This window comes from Panicum virgatum, chromosome 7N, assembly GCF_016808335.1.
Source record: "Panicum virgatum strain AP13 chromosome 7N, P.virgatum_v5, whole genome shotgun sequence".
Lineage (NCBI taxonomy): Eukaryota > Viridiplantae > Streptophyta > Magnoliopsida > Poales > Poaceae > Panicum > Panicum virgatum.
In genome coordinates this window covers 19,072,262-19,087,526 of record NC_053151.1, presented here as the reverse complement: position 1 = coordinate 19,087,526, position 15,265 = coordinate 19,072,262, and the positions used below count along the sequence as shown (strand labels likewise).

The 15,265-nt window shown below is 41.5% G+C and overlaps 1 protein-coding gene and 1 long non-coding RNA gene across 10 annotated transcripts; one reads left to right on the top strand and one right to left on the bottom strand.

Annotated features, from left to right (window-relative positions):
* Window positions 1-1,430: 1,430 nt before the first annotated feature.
* LOC120682445 lies at window positions 1,431-6,041 on the bottom strand. Of its 9 annotated transcripts, XR_005678459.1 has the most exons (8): window positions 5,603-6,037; window positions 5,275-5,403; window positions 5,057-5,172; window positions 4,825-4,905; window positions 4,556-4,648; window positions 3,521-3,748; window positions 3,269-3,356; window positions 1,431-2,002 (listed from the first exon to the last, which is right to left on the bottom strand). It is a non-coding gene; the product is annotated as an uncharacterized LOC120682445 (long non-coding RNA). The 9 variants fall into 9 exon arrangements; XR_005678458.1 differs by having other exon boundaries at window positions 3,493-3,748; window positions 5,275-6,037; XR_005678457.1 differs by having other exon boundaries at window positions 5,275-6,036.
* Window positions 6,042-12,619: 6,578 nt separating this feature from the next.
* On the top strand, window positions 12,620-14,760 carry LOC120683802 (mitochondrial inner membrane protease subunit 2-like). The gene is made up of 3 exons (XM_039965889.1): window positions 12,620-13,009; window positions 13,104-13,269; window positions 14,353-14,760. The coding sequence occupies exons 1-3, from the start codon at window positions 12,789-12,791 to the stop codon at window positions 14,458-14,460; spliced, it is 495 nt and encodes a 164-aa protein (XP_039821823.1). The 5' UTR covers window positions 12,620-12,788; the 3' UTR covers window positions 14,461-14,760.
* The last annotated feature ends 505 nt before the right edge of the window (window positions 14,761-15,265 follow it).

The following is a 15,265-nucleotide window of genomic DNA, read 5'->3' as shown; positions in this document are numbered from 1 at the left end:
GCAGCGACAGGCAACACGAAGAGCCGGGGCGCTGGCAGGCACTGCTCCCTCGTCGACGGCCCGCAATTCAAGCACACGCCGCGGCTTGTGAAGACGCAGGGCGTGCCACCTGACCTATACCCGATCAGGAAGGTGCGGACGTGCTTGCAATGATTTGCCTGCATACACAAACACGTGGAAACATAAGTCCGAGCCGTGGTCGGCTCCCCGGGACGACTCTTGCATCGGCTTTAAAGAGCCGATCGAGTCCCGGTGTCAGATGGGATCTGTTTGCATCCGGATATTGATGATTAAAGCGAATAACTGTAAAGCTGCTTCAATTAGATCTAATTGATCTAATCCACGACGGTAAAGGCTTCACTGCTAGATCGAAACATCCTACACGTGACTGGGCCTAATAAACGTAATAGATAACTAAACCATAACCAAAACAGAGGCCTAAGAACTAGCAAGAGCCGATTCCCGGATCAATTCCCTATTAAGACTAGAGCAGAGCATCTAACACGCCACCGGATCGTCCAACCCGTTTGCAAGGCCTAACCTAGCAGATATTACGCTAATTCTCAAGAATAAGAGCAAACCGTAACAGATCAGATCTACTAAACATAAAGGAAGCAGAGTGTTGCCTTTACGCAGCTAACTCTATGCAACAAGAGCTAGTATAAGATGATAACATGATCGCGTAAAGACAACATGATATTCGTAGACAATAAGCAACAAAGCACGACAGATCTACTAAAAGCTATGCTACGAACATCAGGATAACTAATACTACTCGCCATAAAAAACGCTTCAGTACGAGTAATACCAAGGTAAAAGCATGAACAACGTTGCCCTGATCGCGAGAAGCGATCAGGGCAGCATGACGCTTACTTGGATGAAAACCCTAAGATTAGGGGTGGCGATGCGCCGAGATTGTTGATTGCGAGACGTGATCACGTTCTCCCTTATGAATAACATAGGGTACATATTTATAGTCCGGAGACTTGGGAAACAATCTAAACTAATCTTGTCCCGGTCGGACTCTATCTCTAATCTTAAACTAAACCTAAAAATACATGGCCCATGTGGCACAAATGCTCACGCAGGAGCCGATTTACAAACCTTCTAATTCTCCTGCTTCGAGCCCATCTTGCTTTCGGCCCATAAATTAATCCTATTAATTTATGGCGATAACAGTACCACAAGCACGTGTTTTAAAAAAAATATTTAAAATAATTAAATTGCATTAAACAGAACTACTAAAAATTAAAAAATATTTATTAATTTCGTGAAATCGAATTTAATCTAATACAAACTAATAGACAAACTTACACCACCGCATAGAGTTATGAAAAATTAGTTAGTAGATTAATGGTGCACAAACAAATCTAAATCAATTAAATGATAAAAAAAATTATATAGCAACTTGAAGGTTTTGTATCTAAGGATGTCAATCTATGTGATGTTTGTCTGATCACACTCTTCAAAGCAGTCTGACATAATCCATGGTGAATTATAAATTGTAAAATATTAAATAACATGAATTGAATGTAAATGTGATGATTTGATGCACTTCTATCACGATTTACAAGCACTCCAGTGACCACCAAGAAATTGTTGTCAACATCAATAAATTTTGTACCCATGGTTTGGTCGAAGTTTGCAACAATACAAGTCACATATTTTAAAATTTGCCATTATAATTCACCAATGTCAAGTGGTGAAATAGATACAACCAATTCATCAACCGAATCAGTCTCCAGTTCTGGTTTTGTGGCATCTGCCAGTGCGCTCAGCATGGTGACCACTTCGAATGTATCGTCCAGGTAGCATTGGGCTTTGCTTGGTTTTTGTCCCACAATGCACGCAAACAGTGGTGTTCTTGGAGTAACCATGATATCGGCAATGTTTTCAAGCATGTCCTCATCGGACCTGTCATCACCAATACACAGTACAAAATCAGCCTGCTTTCCACCATTGATGCAAGTATCCTCTCAGCAACTACTCCCTTGCTTACTCCCTGAATATTAGCACAACAACAGGAATGAATCTTAAGTGAAGGTTGATAATGCAAGGTAAAAGCCATATGACCTAACTCGAACTTCGATAATTACTAATTTACTAACATTACAGAAGGTTAAGTACCAAAGGCCCCATAGGTGATATGGCAAACAAAAAGGTGCTTTTCAGCAACAGCTACAAAGCATATAAATACTTAAACCACAGAATAGTGTCACCAAATTGATTCTTCGAAAGTTGCTTCAAAAAGCACTCCCGCAGCCAGATAGAATCCAAAAACAGGACCGTTTATAACTGAGTGAAACTAATAGCCTAATAGTGAATAAAAATTATATCAGGAAAAAGAACTGCAATGAGGGTCCCAGGCCACCACCCTGCTCTCGGAAATTTCATAAGCATTAACAATTGAATCCATGTTAAGCTTTGTGAAATGAGGGTCCAAGGCCACCACCCTGAAACCGAAACCCAACCCTATGCCCCAACAAGTCCTCCTAAAGTGGTCCTTACAAGCCCTTTCCAAGTCAGGGAAACAAAAGCAGGGATATGTAATAAAGCATTCAGCCAAGCAGCAGGGATATGTATTTCACAGCTAGAAAAAAAAAGCAGCCCCTATATGCCCTCAAACTTAATAGAGCTTACATGCTAGAAGTTGCATATTAAGAAACTTAAAATGCTAACCTTGAGCCTAGTTTAGATCTGAACCTAATATGAGAATTTTCAGTATCTGTGAGAAACAAAATAAATACCATTATCTACAACTGAAGTGATACTCTATAAATCCAATGTAGTAACAGTCCTATGGTGCAAAATCCATCCGTAATTAGACTATTATATCTCGTCAAAAGATGAAAAACACATACACGAACTCAATTGAAATGCACTGATACGCAGATCATGCAACTGAAGACATAGTACCACATGTCAGTGCTAAGCCTAAGAACTGCATGCTGGCTCCTCAGATATTCAGAAGGTGCTGGTAGACAATATTGTGTGCCATTTAAATAAGTTGCAGTTGCTTCAATCAAACCAGCACTGCACCTCAAGATATGGATTTTGGATAACCAACTCCTATTCGCTATGTTATCATTTCTCCTCCCAACGAAGAAATAAAATTTTTGTCTTGCCAATGACCACTTTTTCAATTAGATGTGGTTAAGATGCTGTTTTTTTTTGGCATTCATCATTAGATGTGGTTAAGATGCTGTTTTTTTTTGGCATTCATCAAAATATTTAAAAGGCAGAGACAAACGGTTAGAGTTGGGTATACCTTATGCAAAAGAGCACGTCCCTTTGAAAAAAAAAGAACTTCTGCACGACCAGCAGAGCTCGACGGCAAATGTCAGAATAGTTGTTACCTGCATTCCATAGCTTGGTTTTGTCAGTATAAATGATAAAATGGCGTAGCTAGGACACTACCAGGATAGAATAGTACTACACTACTGCCACCATCAATCACCAGACTGAGAGTAAAAATTATACTGAACTAATTACTTTCCTAGTGCAGGCTGCAGGCTGGTACCTCAACTCCTCTCGCCTCCCCTGCGAACAGTTTTAACGGACGAGCAGTTCAGGTTTTAGTTCAATGCACGGGCATTCGCTCCAGCACAGCCGAAAGCATTATATTGTAAATCATATCACAACTAATCTCGCTGTATAGCTTTGATGCGGCAATGTGGTTCTTTCACCCAACATCCTTGTCACCATCTAATTTCAGCTTAACTTTTGTGCTTTTATCATATTGCCCAACCTAAATCATGAAGACAAATTAATCCAACCATGAAATATATAATGCTTGCCAAAGATAAAAGTTCGATGAGGCAACATCACATTAACATATGAAAGAATTTCAGAAATAACCAAGTCATATACAGTTCAAATAAAACAACATAATATCCTTTTCTAAAGATGGAAGTGTAATAGCTAAAGAACATAATACAAAGCAAGGCTTCAGCCAGGCTTTGTTTTGCCAGCACATGGTACAGTGTACACCTGATCTCAAGTCACTTTAGCAGAAGATTTAAATAGTATGATGTGTGGTTGACACCCGGCAAAGAGTTGTGGTTTGGTCATGAAAAAAGAATAGAGGGCGGAAAAGACATGAATCAACGGAAGAGGGCACATAGCACGAGAGTTAGAGAAAGTGAAGTGTAGGCAACTGTAACCCAACTCCGGGTGACCACACGCTCGAAGCCGTAAACCGGTAATTGTTTTTGCTGGACCAAAACATATTGAAAATTTGTAGCGACATTTTAGAACAATTTGAGAACTAAAAATACATAGCAGCTACATTTTTCAAAAGAATTTCAAACCTACAGTAGCATTTCATTTTTTTAGAATAATCTCCAGACTACAAGTAGCAGCTGCATTTTTAGAACATTTGTTTTCCTAAACTATCTGCGCACATCAAAATTGGTAATTGTTTTAATTGGTAAGCACTAAGCAGGTAATACAAGATCAATTGTCAGACCAACACAGGTAGGATCAACCAAAAAGCAGAGCTGACCACGAAAGAATATTCAGTTTTATCAGGACCAGAAAGAATTCAACTTCTTACTTGAGATGATCAAGAACAGGCTGAGTTTTCTCTTATGCTCCTAACACGTCCATCATCACCTTCAATAGGCTCTCCCAAGCCTCGGTGCAATCACTGAACATGTATGCAGATATATAAACATATGTTTGCGGCAACAATACCGAATAAATAAGGAGTTGTCAACAAATAATCAAGTATAGGGGAGTATCCCATATACAGTGCGGATCTGCTTTAGTTTGTTAAAAAAAATTCATTTTCTCCTCTGAAGCCTGCATATGACAAATTAGTACCTTTCGAGGGATAATAAAACCATCATTTTCACGGAGAAACAGAAGGGAGGCATCTCGTTGAATAGACGGTGAGCGTCTGCACTGTAGGAGAAGAAAATCAAAACAAGTGTCATCCCTGCAGAGGTCCTGGCTGAACATCCATTCATTTATCCAGAGTAGTGGACTAAAAATGCGTAAGAAACCAAAAGGGATGCATATAGAAATTCAACTGGTAAAAACAACTGTTGTTCACCTGTCACTTGGCGAATCTGCACGGACTTTTCTGCCTGCTCGCCTCCTCGTTCCTGGCCCGGCTGGTGCGCGGCAGCGATGGGGGTGGGGACGGGGATGGTGTTCTGGTCCCAGTTCCTGGAGAATGGCACGGTGAATAGCACGGTATTCCTGAATGTACTTGGAGTGGACGGTGGAGGTCCCAAGCTTTGATGTGGTGGTACTCTTGGGCAGTGGTACCTGAAAGCTCGGAGGCGGAGCTCAACGGCAAGGAGATGAGCTTCTCGGCGTGTTCTACCTCGCCGTCCGGAACACGCTCCGCGAGGTCGTCGCACGCGTGGCCTCCGCGCCCTCCAACTCCTCGCCCACCTAGGTCAGGCGCACATCAAGGGGGAGGGGGGAGGAGGAGGTGGCGGCATGTGGGGGCTGCGGATCAAGGGGGCAAACATCGAGGGGGAGGGAAGGAGAAGGGGGTGGCCTCCACGGATCCGCCGGGCCCGCCGCCGACTACCACAACCACGACCACGACCACGATGCCTCCAGCACACACAGGATTGAATAAGAATACCTGACCATGGATCGAGTTCGTGGGTGTTCGTCTACGAAGCGGCGGCACGGATCGGCCGGGACGGCGGCGCAGTGGCGACGCGGATGGGCGACGCGGACAGCGGCCGGGGACGGAGCGACGGCACGGCAGGTGCAGGTGCAGGCGCCGGGGAGCGACGGATCGGCCGGTGCCGCGACGGGGAGTCGGCGTTGCAGGTTCCGGCGGCGTCGGAGGCTGGTGCCACATCGGAGGGGAGGCGGCTTCGCGGGGTGCGGCAGAGGAGGCACGACGTCGGGGGAGGCGCCGTTGCGGGGATACCATCGTCGCGTGGTGCGGCGGGGAGGCGCGACGGGGCCGGAATTATTGCGGAGGCATTCGGGGAAGGTGGGCAGGTGGCGCCGCGAGTGCGGAATTACCGCGGGGGAGGTGGGGGCGCGTCGCGTGGCTGCGGGACTGGCGTGCGGGCGGCCTGGGGTACAGGCGGGCGGGTAGGAGACGCCGAGGTGAAAAAAAAATAAAGGATTTGGGCAGAAACAATTTTTTTATACTGTTTTTGTCTCCCACTAAATCCTGTCAAGCATCTAGATCTATTATGTGGGTCTCAAAGAGAAGTTTTGTGAGAGGGATGGATAGGTTAGTGTTGATGAGAAATAACCACAATTCTTTTATCTTTTGTAGTATAGATTATTACTATCTGTGAGTTTATTTGCCCACGGAAAAATCATTAATTTCTCATTGATTCAGCGTTGTAATGATTCATAATGTGGACGTTTAGGTGGTTGGATAAAAATTATCCACAACCAAGGAATTAAAATAGGAAATATCAGCTATATGCTCCATAATCAGCCAAAGTAACTAGTTGAAATCCACGTGTGTTGCGGCGCAATTATGGGAGAAATGTTGTAGATAAAGCGATAACACAAATGAATGTTGTAGATCTGCACTTTAATTTGTGTGTAACCCATTTTAGTTTATTGTGAGTACTAAGAATATGTATCCAGTATATATCCACAATCTTGTGGATATAGAGGCTTGGTTAATCTTTTTATCTAAAGAAATATGTATCCAGTATAGATTTCAGAAATCACTAAATCAGCCATACGAGGGTCATATCAGTGAAAAGGTTGCTTGAACCTACCTATTCAGAATGTTGAATATGTGCAAGCCGATGTGCTTGAACAATATGTGGTTCCCAGTATAGGCCCGGGCGAAGGACATGGGCCTGTTCGGCCGCACAGGATCCTTATTATTTTTTATTTCTAAAATTTTTCCGCAGCCCGTCACGATCAAGTCCATTAATTCAATAATTACGAACTAGCTCTCTCTACTCCCTCTGTCCCATAAAAAGTGCAATTCATTCTAGTCTTTTCAGACAGACTAGTAGTGCCGTGAAAGGATTTTTATACCCTCAATTGTTTGCCGCATGCGGTTAGTTAATTAGATTCATACTATTACAATTATTCGAGTTCACTGATCTACTATTACAATTCGTCATATTGGAACGTGCCATTAGAATTTTACATGAAGAGAGAGGAAGGAGAGAGGGGATGAGAGGAAGAAGACATTGGTATTTGATCCATAAATCTTAAAAAATACATTGAAGGGGTAAGTAGTAGTATGTTTCGAAGAGATGTAAAGTTGTAATGGCAAAGTTTCAATATGATGAATTATAATAGCAGATTAGTGACCTCAAAAAATTATAATGGCATGGATCCAATTAACCATTTAATATTTGATTGCTATTTCACTAATCTATTAGGCTTCACTTCAGAGCTTTGCATAGGGTCCCGGTTTATTCCGGCAGCCCTGGACGTCTATAGGCTGCTAGGTACAGAATAGATGCCAATAAGATGCGACATCTTTTTACAGCATCATTTGCTTGACCATCCGTATGTACCTTTATTTACAGAGATGTTGTATTAATATGGTCGAAACCATTATTGGGCTTTGAAATGGCAAATCGTTAGTGTATTGCAGGCAATTTTTTTTGAAAGAACAGTATTGATGCAAAAAAAATTTGAATGGCAAATCGTTAGTGTATTGCAGGCAATTTGCACATGATGCATGTGACAATAATTAATAAAACCAAATACTAGAGAATATTTCATTAGAATTTCGACTAATTTGAAGTAGCAGCATATACTTTGTTACCTGCGAAACAATTTGAAGAAATGGTGTAGTCAGATACTCACTCCGTTCCTTAAATATATGATGTTTATATATGACAGGGTAACAGTGGCGGAACTGAAAAAAATTTAAAGGAAGGCCAAACAGACCTCGATAATATTTACAAAAATTTAGCAATTTGTACTAATTTTTTATTGACTGCGCTAATGCACTAGCTAGTCAAGGTAGGAAGTTCATAAAGAAAAATAGGAGCGAGAGTCAATATATCTTGTTCATTTTAGTTTTGCCTTGGTTTCCTACAAAGATTAGGCCTCATTTAAAAAATCTATTCTATTATGCGATACGAAATCAACAGTGTTTATAAAGCATACCGTATCAACAAAAATATATTTATATAGGTTTAAATTGGATAAGTATAGATAGAAGTCACTGCTGTGATGGCTAGTGCGATCGCATTAGTGGAGCAGGTGGGTTTGTTGTTGTCGTCTATCTCGGTTGTGGCCGCCTACCTGTTTGCTGTCGACAGCTTGTCGTGCATTCGTACGATGCCGATCGTGAGATGTGAGTCCGTCTAGCGGCCTTCGCTGAGACACCAATGAGTTGTGACTAGTGAGCAGACACATGAAGAACACAGAGAACTTCCAAGGCTAGAGATCAGGGTGGATTGTGAACTTCCGAGCAATTGAATGATAATGTGGGCTTTTATTATGAGCTAAAGTGAGTTAAGGTTAAGAGATATTTAAAAACTTGAGCTAAGATTCAAGGGTAGTTGAAGAAAATTATATTGTTAGGGGGGGCCATGGCCCCTACCAGCCTCCCCTCAGTTCCGCCACAGCAGGATAATAGTTCAAGAGTGAACTAATTAGCCTGTCTTATATAAATCCCATATATTTAGAAAAGGAGCTGGAGTATCATTTCACAGATTGGTGAAATGAGGTTATGGAAAGTTGAGGTTAGATATGCCTTGAATTATATCATTGAATGCTCATGACACAGTTGGCTAGATGAAAATGATGCTTTAAATTATTCAATGGGAGTTGAGGACTGCACCACATGGATGAAATAGCAGTTAATCACAGAGCAATATAGGTTTGAATGAGTGGAACATGAGTGTTAGATGTATATGTGCCCTTTGTATTTTCCCCGTTGTATAAGAGGTTTTGTGCGTATTTCCTAATGTATGTATATGTATATATTTGGACCTAGAGCCCTCATTTTTTTTGTTTTTTTTGAACGAATGGGCACGAGATTGTGCCTATTTCATTAACAGAGAAGAAGAGTACAAGCGGGGAACCGATAACAAAAGATTACAGCTGTGAAATTATAGACACCAAGATCTTTTTCAAATGCCTGTTTTTGCCTTAATTTTCTCTATTAGCATAGTTGCTAACATTTCTTGTCGATTAAAAACTTTGTTGTTTCGCTCCTTCCAAACCTCCCAGATGATTAGCATGGCGAGGCTCCGCACGACCTTCTTTGGCACAGCAACTGTGGTAGCAATGTTTAGCCACCAGGTAAGCGCACTATCACTTGGTCTCCACTCGTTCGGGTTGAGTTCCGAATAGGCGACCCATTCCACAGCAAATTGTTAGATTCTTCTTGTGTATCTGCAATCCGACAGCAGATGGTGTGCCGATTCCCTAACTCCTCGGCAGAGAGGGCATGATTGCGAATGCAGCCACCTCCTCCTAGCTAGTCTGTCCGAAATCCAAACATGATTTTGGGTGATGAGCCAGACAAAAAATTTGAATTTTGGCGGTGCCCATGTCCTCTAGAGTGCGTTCGGTAGCACTGTCTTAGTGCATCCTATAAAATGCACTTTATAAGCTGATGTAGCTGTGTATGTTCATGTGAGAGCCCTTATATTGAATACAAATGCTATTTATAACAAGAAGATAAGATAAATGTGCAAAAAATGCAGTAGGTCAAAAACTTCACAATGATTCTATACTTAGAATGTGCAAAATTGTTTTGAAACTTGTTAGCCAAAGGAATGGAGAGAATTGTATGTCCCATGCAAACAGACTTCAGATTGAACTGACGCCATTACGAAATCAGTAAACTCTGCTTACATACCTGTCTTTTGATTGTCAAGGTCCATGCAAGCAACAATGTACGAGTGGAGGGGACTCGGGAGAAACCCATCAGAAATTTTTTTGCAGTAACTCTGACGAATCAGTGCAGAAACTGGTTGGACCATGGGTGACAGTGACTGGGGGCTGGTCCACAACAAGGTCGAGACTCCAGAGTACAAACTACAAAAGGAGGATAGTCCCATTTGTGATGCTGAGGCACTAGTCCAGTTTTATTGTACAGTTATCAAAATTGAGAACTTGATAACCGAACTAGATGAATATTAGAGCAAGGTTAATAATATAGCTGTCTGCTAACTGTTTGGATCTTTGCAGCCTATCGGTCAGCCCACTCGTACATAGTTAGCTTTTCACCATTGATTTATAGCCCACTTATTTCCCTCACAAAGTTTTTTGGTTCTTGTGTCGAAGTCGTCTGCTTTTCCTCTCTCTACTTTTCTCTCTTCTTCACCTTAACATCAGTTGCTACAGTAAATCCTCAATGATACCAATTAATGTGACGGCAGAAAGAACACAGCATTTGGCAGCAACAATTGGTTGCTCTATTGGCACTATGCCTTTCACATATATGGGACTACCTATGGGTACCACCAAACTATAAATTGAGGACATGTCATCTTTGATGATCAAAATAGAGAGAAGGCTTAATGGATGTTCTTCCCTGCTGTCACTTTCAGGGAGGCTACAACTCATCAACTCTGTAATCACTCCTATCACCACTTATACAATGTGTTCCATCAAGTTACATAAAGGAGTGGTAGATAATATTGATAGAGCAAGGAAACAGTGTCTTTGGAGAGGGAAAGATGTGGATAAAAAGGGTGGACACCTAGCTGCATGGTCCATTGTGCAAAAACCAAAAGATAAGGGGGGACTTGGTGTATTAACCTTGGGTTGCAGAATGATGCACTTCTGCTCAAACAACTACATAAATTCTATTCCAGACAAGATATCCCTTGGGTAACCTTAATTTGGAATACGTATTATCAGAAAAAAGTTCCACATGCCTTAAGAGAGGTGGGTTCCTTATATAGAGGCATTGCTAAATGTTCCCTAGGAAATGGATCCACTGTTCTTTTCTGGGGTGATCTTTGGTGTCCAGTTGTTTTGGCACAAGCTTTCCCAAACTTGTTCCAAGCTGCGACAAAACACATTGGCTTCAGTTTTGGACATTTTAAATGCATTGGACTTGGCGTCTGTATTCAACCTCCCTCTCTCTCATCAAGCCTATGATGAACTAATTGACTTGCAGAATCTGCTTTCGACCATTGCTTATGACCCTGATTCAAATGATAGATGGTCTTTCATTTGGGGGGATGACAAATATTCTGCAAAGAAGCTCTACACTTTGGCTTTCTCCTCTATGCATGTCCCAAGAACCTTTTCCTGGCTGTGGAAAAGTCAGTGCACTCCCAGAGTTAAAGTTTTCGTCTGGCTTGTGTTGGTAGACCGTCTAAACACGAGGGTCATGCTCAGGAGAAAAAATTTCAATTTACAGACGGGGGTAAACTGTGAGCTTTGTAACTCAGGAGTGGATGAAGATATTGATCATCTCCTATTCACCTGTCCTTTTGCCATAAGATGCTGGCAAAAATTGCAAATACAGTGGGATCTCTCTTTGGACATTGATTCCAGAATCGTGCAGGCCAAGAATTCATCTCCACTCCCTTTCTTCATGGAATTTTTTCTAATTGCTGCTTGGGAGAAATCTGGAAGCTACGAAATGCAGTTATCTTTGAGGGTGTCAAGCCAACCTTTCATTTTTGGACCGTGAGGTTCAAGGAACAAGTGCAGCTTCAACTTCTTCGTTTTAATCATGATAGAGCAACCTCAGTTAGAGTTTTGTTAGCTTTCTTCTAAGTAGATTCTGTATAGTCCCCCCCTCCCCCCTTTGTAAGTAATCTGAACTCTTGTACTAACCCCTAACATTTTTATTTAATGAAAACTGAAGCGCCGTGAGAACTCCTCCACAGTTTTTCCTTCAAAAAAAACATCAGCTTGCTATAAAAATTGCTCTTACGGGGATGAAACTTCTCTCCCATCGTATAAAACTTCTCTTCCTCTGTCCTCATAATGACACTGTCATATCAACAAGTTTGCTAATATGGTATAAAATTTAATATCTATAATTTTTTTATGAAACACTACTGATACTGACCTTATGTAAGATGAAGCGATCAAGCTATGACCCAGTGGAGGCGCCAGCTAACAATTAAATAGTATCTGTTTGAGTAGCGGAGGTAAGGCACAATGAAAAAAGTCGACGGCTTTGTTTCACCATCGAAATTCCCATAAAATGTGAATATATTATGATTTTATAAAAATAAGTTTAAACATGAATACATTTAAAATTTATTTAAAATATTTTTAAATTTAACAAATAACAATAGAGCATTGGAAAAAAAAATCTTAGCACACGGTTCTCAAAATAACTTGTACCTTTTACCCGAACATTTCCCTCTCATGTGTAGATTCATTATTTTTTTTTCATTTAAAACATTTTTATTGTCCCCGTAATAACTTATATTTTTTCTAGAACCTTGTTCAGGTTTTTTTATCGGAACAATTTTCTTTGTACATTTTTCCTTGTTTCTAGAACGACTTATATTTTTACCGAAACATTTTTTGTAAGAATATTTTAGTGTTTTTGTAGGAGCAATTTCTATCTCTATTTGAATTGTTGAGTTAGCTCAAGAAAAATGCGATATAATTAGATCACGATGACTTTATACATGAAAAAGAATAATATAGAAAAGAAACAATGGCTAATCCTTTCCCAACTGGGCTGACCGAAGAGGTCTCGGAGTCGCGTGGCGGAGAGGATTCGGTCCAGCAGGAATCCAAGTCGACTCCTACGCTGACTTTTCTCTGCAGCTACCAGACCACACGCCGCCGTCGCCGTTCTCCCAGACGGGACGGGATCATCAGTTCATCACCGGCGGCGGAGGCGCCGTCCTCCCTCGGGCGGGTTCCTCTACGCTCCGCACATGGCGCGGAGGGCGTTGGCCGCCGTTTGGCCGTTCGTGAATGGCTGCATCACCGGCACCGTGCTCGGCATGACCTTCGCCGACCAGTGTGCCTCCGTCGTCACCGTGGACGGCGGCTCCATGTACCCCACCCTGGACGCCGAACAGGGCGAGCGCGCGCTGGTGGAGAAGCGCTGCCTCTACCGCTACGACCTCTCCCGCGGCGACGTCGTCGTCTTCCGGTAAGCACGCCGCCGCCGCCGCGGATTTCTTGGGCGTTTCTTTGCTTCCTGATGTTGTTGTTGTTGCTGTTGCTGTTGCTGTTGCTCGTCCAAGGTCGCCGAGGAACCACCGTGAACTGCTGGTGAAGAGGTTGATTGCGCTGCCGGGGGATTGGATTCAGGTCCCGGAGAATCAAGAGATCCGGCAGATCCCGCAGGGACACTGCTGGGTAGAAGGGGACAATGCCAGCGTCAGCATGGACTCGAGATTCTATGGCCCTGTAAGTTATTCCCCCCACTGCTCTGCTTGTTCACATGGATTTCTAGCCTTAGTTCGTGTCAGTCTTACTGGGCACAATTGATTGCGATATTTAGCCAGGAAAAAATTGCACAGATTGGTTGTGTAATTGCAAAGAATGCCTTTGTTTTTTGTGGTCATTCAGTGCCTCGTGGTGACGTTGATCTCAGTGCATCTTCAGGAAATTGTTGAGTCATAGCTTGGGGTTTTGAGAATTTGCTGCTACTATGGAGCAGAAAACATTGTTTCGAATAAAGGGGTGCTGAAAACAAGTAGGTGTCTTGATATTAACTGCTGCTATTACATCCATGGATCTTTTCCTGACGATGTATGTGCTACAAGATAGTTCAGTTGCTTGGTTACCAAATTGCCCATTTTTGCACTCAAAATCAACTAGCCAATTCTTTCTTTCATTCCCAGTGATTTTCTTAATCTCGAATGTATCATGATCTTGGATTGACATCTTGGTGGATGGAGGCATTTAACAAATATGCTTATTGCAAATCTAGGAGGACCAACGCAGTGCTATATCTTTATCGATTTTTGTATACCTCTGTTTTTTTACTGTTAGTCATGTATATAACAATGTTGCATTGCCTCCTTGGAATAAATGCCAAGCAGAGTTAGGGAACTCATGGCTCACGGTCATATTTGAACCAATTTTGGGGCGCTAGTGGCATGATCATCTACAGCCAGTTTGCAGTGCCAAATTAATTGAAAATCCAGGATATCAATTTCTTTCTGAGTTTGTTTTGTCAATAAGTAGATTGAAACCTTGAATATTTCATATCCTATTCACTTTCATTGATGATACTTTCCCTCAGGCTTTATGATGATATGATATCTTACAAACCTTAATAAATAGAATAAGACGACAAGTAAAAAGAGTAATTCAGTGCCTCTTTACCTGTTTTCTGTTTAGCTATTTTCACATCTTTCTATCATTTAAAAGAAAAATTGCATCCAGCCACACTCATTATGTTACTTATTTGCACATTATAGCAAAATTGAGTTTCTAGACATTTGTGGTCTTATTACTAAATTTCATAACATTTTTTACCTGCAGGTTCCTTTGGGTCTGATGCAGGGCAGAGTCACGCACATAGTCTGGCCACCTCACAGAATTGGTCGAGTTGACAGAAAAATGCCAGAAGGAAGGATTATGCCACTATGACCTTTTTAGAACTCTTGTTTTTTTTTTTGAGCAACCCTTTTTAGAACTCTTGTTAGGTTGGTTATCCTGCATTCTTTTTCCATTTTAGGGCAGGAGACCACTATGAATACTATTGACTGATGCCTGTACTGCACTACACTGTCAAAGGCAGTGAATTAGAGGATGTGACACTTTTGGTGACAGTGAGAATATTATCTCTGGTTGCAAATTAACCTTCCTGTCAGTTGTAACCTTGTAGGAAATGTCTAGCGAGGAGCTTTACTTTTTGATGTGACTCAACACTAAAATCTTCCCATTCCATTAAGATGAAACGTTTTTATGTCTCGTCTATGTGATGTTTTCCTGAAATCACCTGTTGATATAACTTTGTGTGCAGAAGTACTCGTGAGAACTTTGAACAAGACATTGTACTGATTTAAGCTTAATTTATTCTGTGAGAACTGAGAGATGAATCAAAACATTAAGATCTGAAATGTCGGCAAAAGTTAATCGTAGTGGATGCCTAATTTGTTGGGGCCTATTTTGTTGGAATGGGATGCCCTATCATGTAACTTGTATTATCAACCATTTTAACTACCATGGAAGTTCTGGTTTGGTCTTGCGGTGGTTTCATGTTCATCAGCTACATAAGAGTGTTATACGTATTACTGACATGGTTTTTTTTGGTGTGGTTTCGTGCTGTTTTCAAGTTTCAGGCTTTCAGTTACATGTGTCATATATTTGCACTTTAGTTTTTTTTTCCTTCTCTTTCATTTTGCTTTCTTGTTATTTTTGAGTTATTCAGTTATGTGACAGCACAGCCCAA

What these genes read in the sequence shown, in the direction of transcription:
- LOC120683802 (XM_039965889.1), top strand. Translation starts at nt 12,789, where the DNA reads ATGGCGCGGAGGGCGTTGGCCGCCGTTTGGCCGTTCGTGAATGGCTGC. An exon ending in GGCGACGTCGTCGTCTTCCG is followed by an intron (nt 13,010 to 13,103) that starts GTAAGCACGCCG and finishes TGCTCGTCCAAG; the next exon opens with GTCGCCGAGGAACCACCGTG. An exon ending in ACTCGAGATTCTATGGCCCT is followed by an intron (nt 13,270 to 14,352) that starts GTAAGTTATTCC and finishes TTTTACCTGCAG; the next exon opens with GTTCCTTTGGGTCTGATGCA.